Source organism: Colobus angolensis, unplaced genomic scaffold (genome assembly GCF_000951035.1).
Source record: "Colobus angolensis palliatus isolate OR3802 unplaced genomic scaffold, Cang.pa_1.0 Scaffold206, whole genome shotgun sequence".
Classification (NCBI taxonomy): domain Eukaryota; kingdom Metazoa; phylum Chordata; class Mammalia; order Primates; family Cercopithecidae; genus Colobus; species Colobus angolensis.
Genome location: NW_012115222.1, coordinates 5,684,254 through 5,699,912, shown reverse-complemented (window position 1 = coordinate 5,699,912; position 15,659 = coordinate 5,684,254). Strand labels below are relative to the sequence as shown.

Sequence of the window (15,659 nt, the reverse complement as noted above, 5' to 3'; positions counted from 1 at the left end):
ATACTGCATAATCTCACTTATGTGCTGAATCTAAATCAGATAAATTCATAGAAGCAGAAAAAAGAATGACAGTTGCCAGCGGCTTCAGGGAGATGTTGATTAAACTGTACCATGCTTCAGTCATGAGAGATAAACTTACTGTACAACATATGAAATATCATTTAACTATTCTGTATTGTATACTTAAAATTCACTGAGAGAATAGGTCTTGTGTTAAGTGTTTTTACCACAAAAGAGAAAAGAAACACAAACGAAGCCAAAGGGAACAGGAAGAAATTTTTGGAGGATAGGTTTGTGGTATTGATTGTGATGACAGTTTAATGGGTGTATACTTATCTTCAAAGACATTAAGTTGTATACATTAAATTTCTACAGGTTTTTGTGTGTCAATTATACCTTAATAAAGGGCTTAAAAATAATTTTTAAAATACATACATAATATATGTGTGTATATATAATAAATGTATAATTCTCATAATGTATATGAATACATATATGCATATAATGTACTTCTATTATGTACACATAAAATATACTAGTATTATATTTCAAATGAGACATAATGTGTATATGTAATATTTATAGACATGTATTTCTATTGTTTTGCTTATTTTCATTTTTTAACTTTTATTTTAGGTTTGGGGGTACCTGTTCTGGTTTGTTATATAGGTAAACTTATGTCACAGGAGTTTGTTGTACAGATTAATAGCGCTTGGGTCTTGGGGTACACGTTCACTTATGTAGAATGTTTGGATATAGGCTGCCCACAAAGCCAGGATATGTGACTCTGCAGCACTGCCTACTAGCTCAAGCCCAGGGGTTCAGTTGTAACTGTGATTCTACCCTGAGGGACAGAGCACAGCCCTGGCCCAGCGTTGGGGAAGAAGGGGTACTCTGGAGGTTTGGGCTCACAGAGTGGGTTTGGGAACCTGAGCCAATAGGGCTCAGTGGCAACTCAGGTCCCTAGGGATGAGGCACCATGTAGTGGTGACTCTGGACCCTGGGATGGTGGGGCTCAGAAGTGTCCCATACTGTGAAGCCAGCTACAGTGGCACCAACTATCCTAGAATACTTGGGATACAGTGAAAGGAATGTCTTAGCAGCTAGGACTCTGGAGGGCTAGTTCAGCTCCAGGGAAGCACGATACTATAATTCTTTTGGCCTGTAGTGTGGGGTTCCTCAGCTCAGCCACTGTTCTGTTTCCCTGGGACCCGGGGTATTATGCCATCTTAGCCCTGGAATGCACAGCTGCTCAGTGCCACTTCAGCTTAGGGCCAGGAGTGTGACTATTCCAGGTAGCCCAGGCACTATTTCCCTGGGATGTAAGATGCCACTCAGCTTAGGTATTGGTGTACATGACCACTCTTCTGGCAGGCAGGACATTGTTTTAAATCAGGCCCTGAGAAGATGTGACTGCTCTGAACAGCCAAGGTTCTGTTCTCCCAGGGGCCAGGGTACAGCAGCAACTGGGAGAGGCAGATGGAGGAGTTCCACCAACGCATCATTTTCCCAGGAGGGCGTGTGAAACTTTGGCTTCAGTTCACAGGTTCAGGGCTCAGCAGAGACTGGGAGAGAAATATGGCGCAGCTGCATCAAGGCACTGTTTCCTCAGGAGGCAGTATGCCATTTCAGTTCAGGCCCCTAGGGGCAGAGTGCAGCTGCGGCTGAGAGTGGTAGATGAAGCAATTCTACCAAAGTGCCATTTCCCCAGGAGAGACTGTAGAGTTAATGTTCAGCCTGAAGGAGTTGGGTAGAAGTGGGCAGAGCAGTTCCACTTGTGGTTGGCCCCAAGGGAAAGAGTGTGACAGCTGCCTGCAGCTTGGCTTGGGCATGTTAGACCATCGGGTGGGGGTAGTTTGGCAGCAGTTTACCCTCAGGGATGAAGAGAAGTTGTGGCTGTTTGCCCCTGGAGCAAGACACATTCCAGCAGTAATATCAGGTCCAAGATGGTATAGCACAGTAGTCTTGCAGGGCACAGGGGGCAGGGCACAGTGTCAACTCCTTCTCTTGGGGGAGCATAGCTGTGTGGCCATTAGGCAGCTCCCTCTGCTGGGCTTAGTGCCTGTGAGGACTGCAGGGGACCCCAGTGGTGAGGACTGTAGGTGTGTAATGTGTTAATGAGGGCTGCTGAGATCCTCTAGCCTAGCTTTTCACAACAGGGAGAGGGTCCTCCTGGTCCCCAGCTGATCTAGGCTTGAGGAGTGGGTGGTGGAGACCCAGTGTTTCCTTTCATTCTCTCTGTGGCTATCCTGAGTTTCTGTGTTCATCAGGGTTTCTGTTATTCCTTCAGTGTACACTTCAATGTACACTTTCCTTTCGTTATTTTTACTTTTATTAGAATGTAGTTATTCATGTATTGTTTCAGTTGTGTTTATGGAGGCATGGACAAGTGCTAGGGGCTTCTAGTCAGCCATCTTGCTGACATCACTCATCCTGATCCTTGGTTTTCTCATCAGTACATTGGGGATCATAATGGCTGCTTCAAAGCCACTCTATATGCAGCCCTGGTAATGAGTAGGTAAATACATGTTCATCCTCTTCTGACCTCTTTTCAGACACATATAACCTTAGAATAAGTCATTAGAGGTTCTGTCATCCCTTCTTTCATTGTACAGCTGATGGGTCAAATTCTCAGGTCTCACTGCTATTTACTGACAAGTGCAGAGCCAGTGTCCAGATTCCTGTTCAGTCTATTGCAAGGTTAGCAAACTACAGTCTGGGAGCCAAATTCAGCTTCTCACATGTATTTGCATGGCCAGCAAGCTAGGGATGGTTTGCATGGCCAGCAGCAAGTAGAAAAAAATCAAAAGAAGAACATCTTATGGCACATGGTTAATACATGAAATTCAAATTTTCGTGTACATAAATAAAGTTTTATTGCAACAAAACTGTGCCCATTTGTTTACATACTACCATGTCCTACAACTACATAGTTGAGTACTTGCAATAGACTATATAGCCTATAGTAAATATCATAAAATATTTACTATCTGGCACTTTATAGAAAACGTTTGCAGAACCTTGATCTATTGCATCACACACTGCTCTGAGAAGGGGCCAGGAGGTTTATCAAGTGATGGACAAGCTCAATTCTAAAGACAATCCTAATACATTCTAACAAAAAACTATTATAGGGTTTTTAGATGCTGTTTTATCATATTTATTATTTATGGCTACTATTTTAATGCATATCTAGTTGTTTCTTTTAATAGAAAACGCTCTATTAAGCTTTGTTTCTTAAGAAATAAATGTATTTATCAATTAATTATTAAGTAAAGTCTTAATTTTTTTTTTTTTTTTTTTTTTTTGAGACAAAGTCTCCCTCTGTTGCCCAGGCTGAAATGCAATAGCATGATCTTGGTTCACTGCAACCTCCACCTCCTGGGTTCAGGTGATTCTTCCACCTGAACTCCCCGGTAGCTAACTTGTGGTACTCCCTGGGGGTGGCATGCGCCTCCCACAGGTGCACGCCACCATGCCCAGTTATTTTTTTGTTTTTTATTTTTTGGTAGAGCTGGGGGTTTCACCATGTTGCCCAGGCTGGTCTCAAACTCCTCGTCTCAAGTGATCTGCCCACCTCAGTCTCCAAAAGGGCTAGGATTACAGGCATGAGGTGTGAGTCACTGTACCCAGCCTGAGTCATAAATCTTTTTTACTTATTTATTTATTTGTTTGAGATGGCATTTCACTCTTGTTGCCCAGGCTGGAGTGCAATGGCGTGATCTCGGCTCACTGCAACCTCCGCCTCCCGGGTTTAAGCAATCCTCCTGTCTCAGCTTCCCAAGTAGCTGTGATTACAGGCATGCATCACCATGACTAGCTAATTATGTATTTTTAGTGGAGACGGGGTTTCTCCATATTGGTCAGGCTGGTCTTGAACTCCCGACCTCAGGTGATCCACCCGCCACTGCCTTCCAAAGTGCTAGAATTACAGGTGTGAGCCACCATGCCCGGCCAAGTCATAAACCTTTTAAACCAAAAGGGATGTTAATAGGGTGCTCATTTCACACATGTTTTTTATTATTTGTATTTAATATATATTTACAGTTATTTATTAATGAGTAACATTATATTACATTACATATTGCTCGGATTCAATCACTGAACTGAATTGTCTCAGGAATATACTTCACTCAAGTTTCCCAGGAGCCAAGGAGATTTGTTAAAGCTACCAAAATTTATATCCCTAAACTCACCTTTTGGCTGCATCATTGAGGCAGTTGGCGGAGATAATCTTACATTCTTAAAAGTTACTATCAACAATTCATTGCCTGCAAAATAATCCCCAGATTACTCAGCAAGTCATTCAAGTCCCTCATATATAATTCCAATGCATCTCTGCTCCTTCTCTTGCCACTTTCCCATCCCTGGGCTCTTCACATGAATGCTACATTTCAGCCCACACTGGAGTACTCATCATTCCCAAACATGTTCTTTCCCATCTCCATGCCTTTGTTTAAGCTCTTTCTACTGCCTGGCATGATCTTTACTCAACTTCCCTGTGATGAGCTCCTACTTATCTTGCAACATGCACATTAGATTAAACCTCCTTACCTTTATGAATTCTTCCTGGATTTCCCTGACTGAATCAGAAGCTTTGTTAATACCCCTGTTAGAGCATGTGTTATGCTGCTGTTCATGCTGGAAGTTGAGCTCCTTGTACCAACAGTTACAGCATGTTGATCTCTATATTGCCAACAATTCGTAAAGTGCCTGACACATAGGAGGCATTCATAAAGCATTTGACAAATGAATGAATGAGTGAAACTGAGAGTATGGGTTAAAATATCTAGCTAAGCACTAACTCACAGGTTTTGTTATGAGTTGGTGTGGGAGATATGAGTAGACACACCAAAGAAAGACGCTTGGTTTTCAGGGCCATTTTGAGAAAAAATGAGATGTTACTTGGGAAAAGAATGAAATAATATGCAGATGTTAAGTAATGGTTCTGTAAATTATTTGTCATCTCTCTTCTTAAGTAAATATTTAGTACTTTTCTCTGAGACTTAGAGAGAGGCTGTGTTAGCTGCTCTATTCAGAGATAAAAGAATGCCTCCTAGTTGGTCATAGCTAATGTTTGCTATTCCATTAGATCTCCAAATTACAGAACCCAGAATCTTCAGCCTACTCTGCTCCCAGGTGAACATATGCAGGAAAGATGCAGCAAGCTGACCATCCACCTCATAATGCGTAGGCTGTGTTTGGCTTTCAGATGCTGAGTCCCTGGTATGATGAGTTCCTGGATGAAGAGGACTACTGGTTTCTCCTTTTTACAGTAGGAAGGACTTTGGGTTGGGAAGGAATCATGAGGATGAGGGAAGAAGAGAGAGTCATTGCTGTTTTAAAAGGCTTATGTGTTAAAGTAAATGAAATTGTTATTTTTCCTAGAGTCAACCAAAGATTGGCATGGGCCCTGTTGTTCTAAAGCTAAACCTCTCAAGGAAAACGACTCAGTGCCTAAGATGACTTTGAAAAAGTCACAATCATTGAAAATTTCTTCCTTATAGAAAATGAGTTTGATTAGAAAAGGGTGGGGGTTGGCATGTAAAGAAGCAGTGGTTCTTAACAATTGAAAACAACCTGCATAATAACCATGTGACAGGGAGGCATATAGCACTGAGTTATTACAAAACTATTGTTTCTGGTCTAATTCCTGTAACAAATACAGTCTTCCCCTCACCCTCTTCTCTTAGACACAGAACAAGTTCATCAGCTCCAGACAGCATAAAAGAGAATTTATAGACAAAGAAGAGAACATTCTTCTTTATAAGAGGATTCAGCATTCTCTAGAGTTAAGCCAGGCTTTGGCTGACATGAAGGAAATGGACTATATGCAGTGGCGAAAGATAGCTACTGAGGACCTGAAACAAGGAGGGTCTCTTCAGGTAGAGCTGACATCTCCAGTGTTTCTAACAGGTCAGAGCAGTCACTGTAATTTTTTTGACCTTTACATATAGGCAACTGGAAAATAATATTTAACATTTGCTAATTATTTACTAAGCATCAGCACTATGCAATGCAGAGATTACCTCATTTGACCATCAAAATAGCCTATGAGGTATGTACTAAGTAACTGAGGCACAGAGAGGATGTGACCTCCCCAGGGTCAGAGTAAGTTGCAGTCAGGATTTGAATCCAGACAGACTCACCATAGAGCTCCCTGCTGGATCTGAGGGAGCCAGAGTGCTCAAGTGTAGCTAGACGCTTGCCCACCAAAGCATCACCACAGTTGATGCTGAATACTTCGTTTCATGCATCTGATAAGCATGTTCCACCTCACCACATTTCCTCCAGAATAGGGTCCAAGTGCACTTCTGTGAACATATTTTACAGTCGCCCGCTTCCCTAACATAACACACCAGCCCACCCAGGTAGTGGAGAGACGTCGTTAAGAACAAAAGGCTTTGCTGTCCCAGAAGTCTAGGGTTATACCCATGCTCTCCTATGGACTTGTATGCTTGAACAATGTATTTAACCTCTCTTTGAACCCCAGTTTTCTCATCTGTAAAATGAGAATAATAACAAACTTGTTGTGCAGGTGACCTGAGATCATCTATGAAAGCTATTAGTACAATGTTTGACAACCACTTAAGAGTTCAACACTGTAAATGTTAGTCATTATTATTCAAGTTGAGCATACTGCTTTAATTATCTATGTTGAGACAGTTGGAATACTGCATATATCTCAAACTTTGATCCACAATAAATATGTTTGACTTCATAATTACTTAAATGTAAGTGTTTACGTGTGCACATATATATGGAAAAAAAATTTCCAAAGCAATACTTGCCCTTATTACATAAGATGCTGTACTCCAACATTCTTTATTCTATTATGTTTCATGTTATATAAAAGCTAACAATGTCACCATTTATTTTTTGGCATACTTGTGAGTCATGACCTACACTTTGAAAAACATGGATAAAGAGTAAGCAAAAGCTTTGAAAATACAGTTGTACCATTCATATGCTCTGTGAGCTTTGGCAAGTTACTCCATCTCTCTGAACCTAATTTCTTTATCTATGCAGTGGAGATAATGGCCCCTAATTTGTCTAGGATCAGAGGTAATGTATTTACATAACAAGCAGGTGCTAAGTAAATCTGACTCTTTTTTAAAACTTTAATATGCACTCTATATACAGACCAAGATGCCCTGGATGTTTGCCCCTCAGAGCCATGCTTGGGCATAAAATATTTAAATCTAGCATGAGCAGGCCCTCTTTTTTAACCATAGAGATTCCACTCTCTCTCTAAATCCTGAGGATCTTAGATTCTTTCCCAGGAATCAAGACCAAAGTAGAAGAAAAGATGGCTGGTAAATTTCACCACACATATGTTGGGCAATGGGCATTACTTTGGGTGGCTATGGGGCACCAGGGATAGCCAGTAAGAATGTGAACCACCCTCCATGGAAGCTCCTTGTCCCTCTCCAAAACACATATCATTACTTCCTCTATCACTGCTTTTTTGGAGCACAAGTCTGGCCTAATAAAGGGCCTTCTTTGCATTTGGCCAAGTCAGGGCCCTGAATCCCAGGTAGGCTGGTGTCTCAAGCTGTACCCTAAACTCACAGAGTACCAGAGCTAGAATACTATCTTTTTTTTTGAGATGGAGTGCAGTGGAACCATCACAGCTCACTGCAGCCATGACTTCCCAGACTCAAGTGATGCTCCCACCTCAGTTTCCTAAGTTGGTGGGACTACAGGCATGTACCACCACACCCAGCTAATTTTTTATTTTTTGTAGAGGTGGAGTCTTGTTATGTTGCCCAGGCCAGTCTTGGACTCCTGGGCTGAAGTCATTCTCCCATCTTGGCTTCCCAAAGTGCTGGGATTAAAGATATGAGTGACCATGCCTGGCCTATGTGTGATACTTTTAAATAATTATTATTTTTTCTGTGATGGAGTTTCCCTTTGTCACCCAGGCTGGAGTGCAATGGTGCTATCTTGCCTCACTGCAACCTCCACCTCCCAGGTTCATGCGATTCTCCTGCCTCAGCCTCCCGAGTAGCTGGGATTACAGGCACCTGCCACCAAGCCCTGCTAATTTTTGTATTTTTGTAGAGACAGTGTTTCACCATGTTGGCCAGGCTGGTCTTGAACTCCTGACCTCAAGTGATCTGCCTGTCTTGGCCTCCCAAAGTGCTGGGATTACAGGTGTGAGCCACCATACCCAAACCACTATCATCTTTTATACAGGGAAACATGACTTCCACAAAGGTGAAAAGACTTGCCCAAGGTTGCTCAGCAAGGAAGGAATTGATACAGGACTAGAAACCTGGATCCACTGCAGAAATAATCCACTGCTCTTAACACTTATGGTCAGATTCCCCTTGATTACACGTGATGATGATGATGATGATGATGCTGATGACATAAGAATAACTCACATTCACGAGTCCACACCCCAGTACTCTTTTTAGACTTAAATAGTATAGCTTCAGAAAGTACTGAACTACCTAGAGAGTTCCAGGAGAACTCTGTGCATTTAGATATACTCTAAATCCCAGAACTCACAACCCAAATGAATATTTCTCCTCGATAGGAAGTAAGGTGCTACTATTCTGCTTCTGTTACCCAGATCATTGTTAAAACTTCTCTTGCTATCTCAGCCTCATTGTCTCACGACATTTTGGATACAAAAACATATTCCCTCTCAATTCATGATGCATAACTTAAGATGATATATGGCTCTTTCTAGAAAACAATAATCCACTCCAAAGGGCAATGATTTGTAACTATTGATAATATTCAGATATGTAAGTTAATTCTGAAAGTAATTCCCGAAGTCAGAGCTGAGAAAGGGAAAACATAGCATAGCATGTTCTTTGCCATTTGTTATTCTTAGGGGCTTCAATTGTTTTTGAAGCAATAGTAGAATGTTTGAAATGCATTTGTAGGTGTGGTCTCATGCCTTTAATCCCCACACTTCAGGAGGCCAAGGCAGGAGTATTGCTAGAACCTAGGAGTTCAAGACTAGCCTGGGCAACATGGCGAAATCCCGTCTCTGCAAAAGAACAAATACTTTTGCTACTCAATCCCTCAACAGATGGATGCTTTGCAGGAGAAGCCATTCATTTATATGACTTACTTCTCATATATGAATTAAAAAATAGTAGCTCTTTCAAGTCATATCTTGGTTACCCTAGCATCTTTCAGGCAAATAATCTCCATGGGTCATTTTTCCTTAAGAAGGAAAGGATCTTCTCATTCTGGAGGGGAGAGGAGGCTTATTGGAGAAGAGGCTTATTTCCTTGCTTATGATTTAGCTTAGGGAACTTGTATTATTTCTGCAAACATCCCATTAAAACACTATTGGCCTCTTTAAATAACCTTTTTTTTTTTTTTTTTTTTGAGATGGAGTCTCCCTCTGTCACCCAGCTGGAGTACAGTGGCCTGATCTCGACTCACTACAAGCTCCACCTCCCGGGTTCACGCCATTCTCCTGCCTCAGCCTCCCGAGTAGCTGGGACTACAGGCTCCCGCCACCTTGCCCGGCTAATTTTTTTTGTATTTTTAGTAGAGACGGGGTTTCACCATGTTAGCCAGGATGGTCTTGATCTCCTGACATAGTGATTCACCCATGTCAGTCTCCCAAAGTGCTGGGATTACAGGCGTGAGCCACTGCGCGCGGCATTTTAAAGGCAATACCTTCAACAAAAGTATATGAATGTTTGAACCTTGACTTTGGACAACTAAACTCTATCTCTGTTTTCCTTACTTCACAGACGTAACTAAAATGTCCTTTGAGGAGCTTTGCTACAAGAATCCAAAGATAGCCATAGAGAAGATCAGTGACGACTACAAAGTATACTGTGAGAAAGCACCTAAAATAGGCAAGTGTTTAAAATCAGGGATAGACGAGGCAACTAGTTTTTTCAAATCTAAGAGAACATCTGTAATCTTATGTTCCTTAAGGAACATAAGCCAAAGGAGAAACCATGCTTTGTTGGAAATGGAGAGGTGGTTAGGGGGTAATGACTATGTCTTTTTTTCTCCTACAAAACCATAGAAGGGCATCATGAAAATAAGATGTGATTGTAAATGAATGAAGTGATGATGGTCAAGATTGTTCATTTCTACTTTCTTATCTAGTTATCACTCTGGGGTTTTAAATAATGTGGATTCTTCTTCTGTCAAGTTACCTGGAGGCTGAGATTTGTGAAGGGATGTTTGTTAAGGAGTGCTGTCGGGAATAATACCTATAAGAGAGTGAGGAAGGCAGGACTGGGGAGAGGCTCAGCTGTGGAGCAATCACAACAGGCCTCAGCAGATGCCATGAGAAGCTCTGATGCCAGTGTGGCCCTTCAGAGTTGTCCCTCAGTTAGGTAAGAAATTTAATTTGGGCTTTAGTTCTTCCACACTTATCCACAGGAGATGTGAATGCCCCTGTGGAGGATATAACCTAGGTTTTATTGCCAGGCAGTTTCCTTTGGCTGAAGCAACTTCCAGAAGGGGCCTCTTCTCTGGGCCATCAGCAGAAAACACTCAGGCATCTAGGGGGATGAGCGCTTTGGCCCTGAAGGGAGGTTCTGGGTAGTACCCAGTACCACCCACTACTGTCCATTTGCTTTGTATAGAAATTTCACCTCCCCTTGGAGTAGCTCCTCCAGGAATCTGATGGTTTCTTGTCCTGGGAAACGTATTTGAGAAAGGCAGGCTCACATTACTCTACCTTATCTGAAGACTATTGCTAGTATTCCTCTTCTTCCTCTCCTGCTCCCCATCCTAGATTCCTCTCATGCTCAGCTAGCACCTCTGCTGGTCTTGGGATCTTACTAGACTCTCATCTCTGGAATATCTGAGCCCCTGGTCATCATGACTTCTCAGGCTGTGGCTGCTTCACTTGTGAACCTATCATACAAATTGGGCCAGGGAATACCAAGAGTGGCAAGTGAATTGTCCGGTATCCCTGCTATGTACCATGATCTTAATGATTAGGATCAATTACCCCATCAGTACAGTGACTCCTTTGCTTGCCTGCTGACTTCTCGGCATAAGGAGCTTAACGCGACTGAACACCTACTATTTCCTCTAGTAGAAGCATTCTGCCTCTAGGAACTAGGATCTCTAGACTGGCACTGTCCATTACAGAAGCCATATGGCCATTGAGCACTTGAAATGTGACTGGTACATGTGGGTAAATAAAATATACTGTTAAAATTAATTTCACCCTTTTCCTTTTAGCTTTTTCAATGTGACTACTAGAAAATTTTAGATTATATATGTGGCTCACATTGTATTTTTATTGGACAGCCCTGGTCTAAACCTACAGAACCTAAAGGTATAAAGATGACAAATTTCCCTAAGTCAGTCACTGATACTGAGAGGTAAATGGAACACTTCTTTCATTCCTTGGTATCTGGGCCCATGTATTCTACTACTGAAGACACACCTTGTAATGGTCTTTGATTTATCCTGGAAGATGATGCCTCTTTTTCCCAAGGTATGATCATTCACCCCCAGTATTCCAGTAGCTCCAAGCTGCTTTCACAGCTATGCCTTCAAAAAGTGGCTCCATCACTCTATCAAGCCAGTAGCTCTCAAAGGAAATAGAATTAGTAGATCTCATCCTCATGGGACCCATTGGCCATTGCCACACCTTCTTTGCTATGAAGTGTATCCCTTGGTCAGAGGCAATGTTATGTGAGATCCCATTGAGGGATCAATCACTTGTAAGTCCCGAGGTGGTGATGCTGTCTGACACCTTGCAGGCAAGATACATATCAGTTCCAGTCAAAATGAATTGCTGCTCCTTCCAGAGTAGAAGGGATTCAGTGTAATGAGTTTGTCACTAAGTGGCTGGTTTTTATTAGGGATGTTACTATACTGGGGGCTCTGCATTTGTTTCTGTTGCCTGCAACTTGAGTGTTTGGCACTCAAACATGGGCACATGCTGTTGGTCTGTACATAGCCTCCATCGCTGCCACCTAGAGCTCTGTCCATGAGCTCACTGTGCCAGCACTGGAGTGGCTTATGACAGAGCCTTGCTGGCATCAACTGGCAGAGTGTCATTTTGTCTGCTTGGTTGTTTAGTGCCTCTTTCATGGTAGTTGTTTTTTGGTGGGCTTTAAGACAGAATACAAAGATTTTCCCACATCATGTTTATTCTCATTGTTCCATCCACATGTGTTTATTCCCAGACCTGTTCTTCCCCAGTAGTCTAATCTTCCTCCTTTTAAGCCCCTGGCTTACCAGCCAAGCCATTCATCACTGCCCATGAGTATGTATATGTTCTTACCCTGGGCTACTTCTCTTTCCACACAAACGAACGCACAGGTTCACTGCCCAAAGTTCTGCTCATGGGGTCGCAGGGGATTTTCTCTCCCCATCATCATTCAGGATCACCACCGAGAAGGGCTTCAGCTATTCATTTTCACCAACATATTGAGATGGTCCATTCATGAAATAGGTTCAGCTTTTTTCCTCTTCTGTCAGCTGATCATCAATGTGACCAGCCATAGATGTGATGACAGTGAAGTGGCAGTGCCACAGTGGTAATGGCATGGGTGTCTGGGTCACCTGCTTAGGTAGTTTCTTGTACCTTCTGACCTGCCTCATGCCTGATTCCAGATGTACCATTTCCATTTTATGATGAATTACTGTTGGGCCACCTATGACTGGGTGATCTTGAATAACCCAGCTTATGACGGTATAGTAGTCTATTCTCACACTGCTATAAAGAAATACCTGAGGCTGGGTAATTTATTTATTTATTTATTTATTAATTTTTTTTTTTTGAGACGGAGTCTTGCTCTGTCGCCCAAGCTGGAGTGCAGTGGCCGGATCTCAGCTCACTGCAAGCTCCGCCTCCCGGGTTTAGCCATTCTCCTGCCTCAGCCTCCCGAGTAGCTGGGACTACAGGCGCCCGCCGCTACGCCCGGCTAATTTTTTTTGTATTTTTAGTAGAGATGGGGTTTCACTGTGTTGGCCAGGATGGTCTCGATCTCCTGACCTCGTGATCCGCCCACCTTGGCCTCCCAAAGTGCTGGGATTACAGGCGTGAGCCACCGCACCTGGCCTTGAGTGATCTTTTTAGTTATTTTCTTAGTGATTTCTATCTTTATTGTGCCATGGGCCAACAGTGTGGTTGGTATAAATTCAGTTTTTTGTTTGCTGAGTTGCTTTATGGCTGATTATGTGGCCAATCAATATTTTTTTTTTTTTTTTGAGACAGACTCTTGCTCTTGTTGCCAAGCCTGGAGTGCGATGGCACGATCTTGGCTCACTGCAACCTCCACCTCCTGAGTTCAAGCAATTCTCCTGCCTCAGCCTCCTGAAGAGTAGGGATTACAGGCACCCACCACCATACTTGGCTAATTTTTGTATTTTTAGTAGAGATGGGGTTTCACCATGTTGGCCAGGCTAGTCTCGAACTCCTGACTTCAGGTGATCTTCCTGCCTCAAGCTCCCAAAGTGCTGGGATTACAGGTGTGAGTCACTGCGCCTGGCTCTTAGGTGGCCAATTTTAGAGTATGTTCCATGTGCACGTGAGAAGAATGTATGTTCTGTTGTTTTGGGGTGAAAATGTCTGTAGATGTCAGTTAGGTCCATTTGGGTCAAGTGTTGTATTCAGGTCTGGAAAATCTTCGTTAGTTTTCTGCCTCAAATATCTAATACCATCAGTGGGGTGTTGAAGTCTCCCACTGTTTTTGTGTGATTGTCTAAGTGTCTTTGCAGGTCTCTAAGAACTTATTTTATGATCCTGGGAGCTCCTGTATTGGTTGCATACATATGTATTTAGGATGGGTAAGTCTTGCTGAATTGAACCGCTACCATTATGTAATGCCTTTATTTGTCTTTTTTGATGGTTGTAGATTTAAAGACTGTTTTGTTTGAAATTAGAATAGCAACCTCTGCCTTTTTTGTTTGTTTTCCATTTGCTTGGTAGATTTTCTCCATCTCTCTACTTTGAGCCTGTGGGTATCATTGCATGTGAGATGATTCTCTTGAAGATAGTAAAGAGTTGGGTCTTGCTTGTTTGTCCAGCTTGCCACTCTGTGCCTTTTACTTGGGACATTTAGCCTATTTACATTCAAGGTTAATATTGATAGGTGTGGATTTGATTCTGTCCTCATTAGCTGGTTATTATGCAGACTTGATTTTGTAGTTGCCTTATAGTGTCAGTGGTCTATGTACTTAAGTGTGCTTTTGTGGTAGTCAATAACAGTCTTTCATTTCCATATTTAGCACTCCCTTAAGGACCTCTTGTGAGACAGATCTGGTGGCAACAAATTCCCTTAGCATTTGCTTGTCTGAAAGGTTAGATACTAGATTCTTATCAGATACATGATTTGCAAATATTTACTTCCATTCTGTGGGCTGTATTTTCACTATCTCAATAATGTTCTTTGATGCACAAAAGTTTTCAATTTTGGTGAAGTCCAATTTCTGTTTTCTTTCATTTTTGCTTGTGCTTTTAGTGTCATATTTAAAAATTTTTGCCAAATCCATGGTCTTGAAGATTTACCTCTTTGTTTTATCCAAGAGCTTTAAAATATTAGCATCTACACTTAAGTTTGTTATTCATTTTGAGTTAATTTTTTTGTGTGGTGTGAGGGAAGAGTTTAACTTCATTCTTTTGTGTATGGGTAGCCAATTGATCCAGCACCATTTGTTGAAGAGACTCTTCTTTCCCCCCATTGAAAGGTGTAGACATGCTAGTCAAAAATAAATTGACTGTATATGTATGTTTTTATTTTTAGAATCAAAATTCAATTCCATTGATCTCTATGTTTATTTTTATGCTAGTACCACACTATTATGATAACTGTGTTTTGTAGTAAGTTTTAAAATCAGGAGATGTGAGTCGTTCAATTTTATTTTTTCAACATAGTTTTGGCTACTTGGGATAGCTTGCAATTCTATGTGAGGTTTTGGACCAACTTTTCCATTTCTTCAAACAGTAATCATTGGGGTTTGGATTGAGATTGCACCGAATCTGTAGATCATTTTGGGTAGTACTGCCATATTCAATCTTCCAATTTATGAACACAGGATTTATTTTTCTTTAATTCTTCTTTAATTTATTTCAGCAACACTTTGTAATTTTTAGTTTACAAGTTTTACATTTTCATGATTACATTTATAAGTATTTAATTCTTTCTAATGCTATTGTAAGTGGATCTATTTTTATTTCATTTCAGACTGTTCATTGTTAGTATATAGAAATACAACTGATAATTGCATATTGAACTTGTATCCTAAAACTTTGCTTAATTTGTTTACTAGGCTTAATAGTATTTTGTGGATTCTTTAGAATTTTCTATGCATTGGATCATGTCACATGTTACCTCTGAATAAAATAGCTTTGCTTGTACCTTCCCAATGTGGACGTTTTTCTTTTCTTTTGTTGCATAAGTGCTCTGGCTAAATGCTCTGACTGGAACTTCCTGTACAATGCCAAATAGCAACAGTGAAAGAAGGCATCCTTGTCTTCTTCCTGAGCTGAGGGGCAAAACTTTCGGTCTTTCACCATTGACTGTGTTTCCTGTGACTTTGCCCTTTATCATGTTGAGAATGTTTTCTTCTTATTTCTAGCTGGTTGGATGATTTTATCATGAAAGAGTGTTGGATTTTGTCAAATGCTTTCTCTCCATCCATTGAGATGATTATTTTTCATTCATTCTTTCTTTCTTTTTTTTTTTTTTTGAGACAAG

At 41.4% G+C, this 15,659-nt stretch overlaps 1 protein-coding gene across 1 annotated transcript in view; it reads left to right on the top strand.

Moving 5' to 3' along the window:
• Nucleotides 1-15,659, top strand: part of RGSL1 (regulator of G-protein signaling like 1) — a 107,884-nt gene that overhangs the window by 32,560 nt on the left and 59,665 nt on the right. Inside the window, exons 7-9 of the mRNA XM_011942119.1 lie at nt 5,213-5,275; nt 5,694-5,916; nt 9,729-9,836. Of these exons, the coding sequence (XP_011797509.1) occupies nt 5,213-5,275; nt 5,694-5,916; nt 9,729-9,836 (394 nt within the window). The remainder of the gene's footprint in view (nt 1-5,212; nt 5,276-5,693; nt 5,917-9,728; nt 9,837-15,659) is intronic.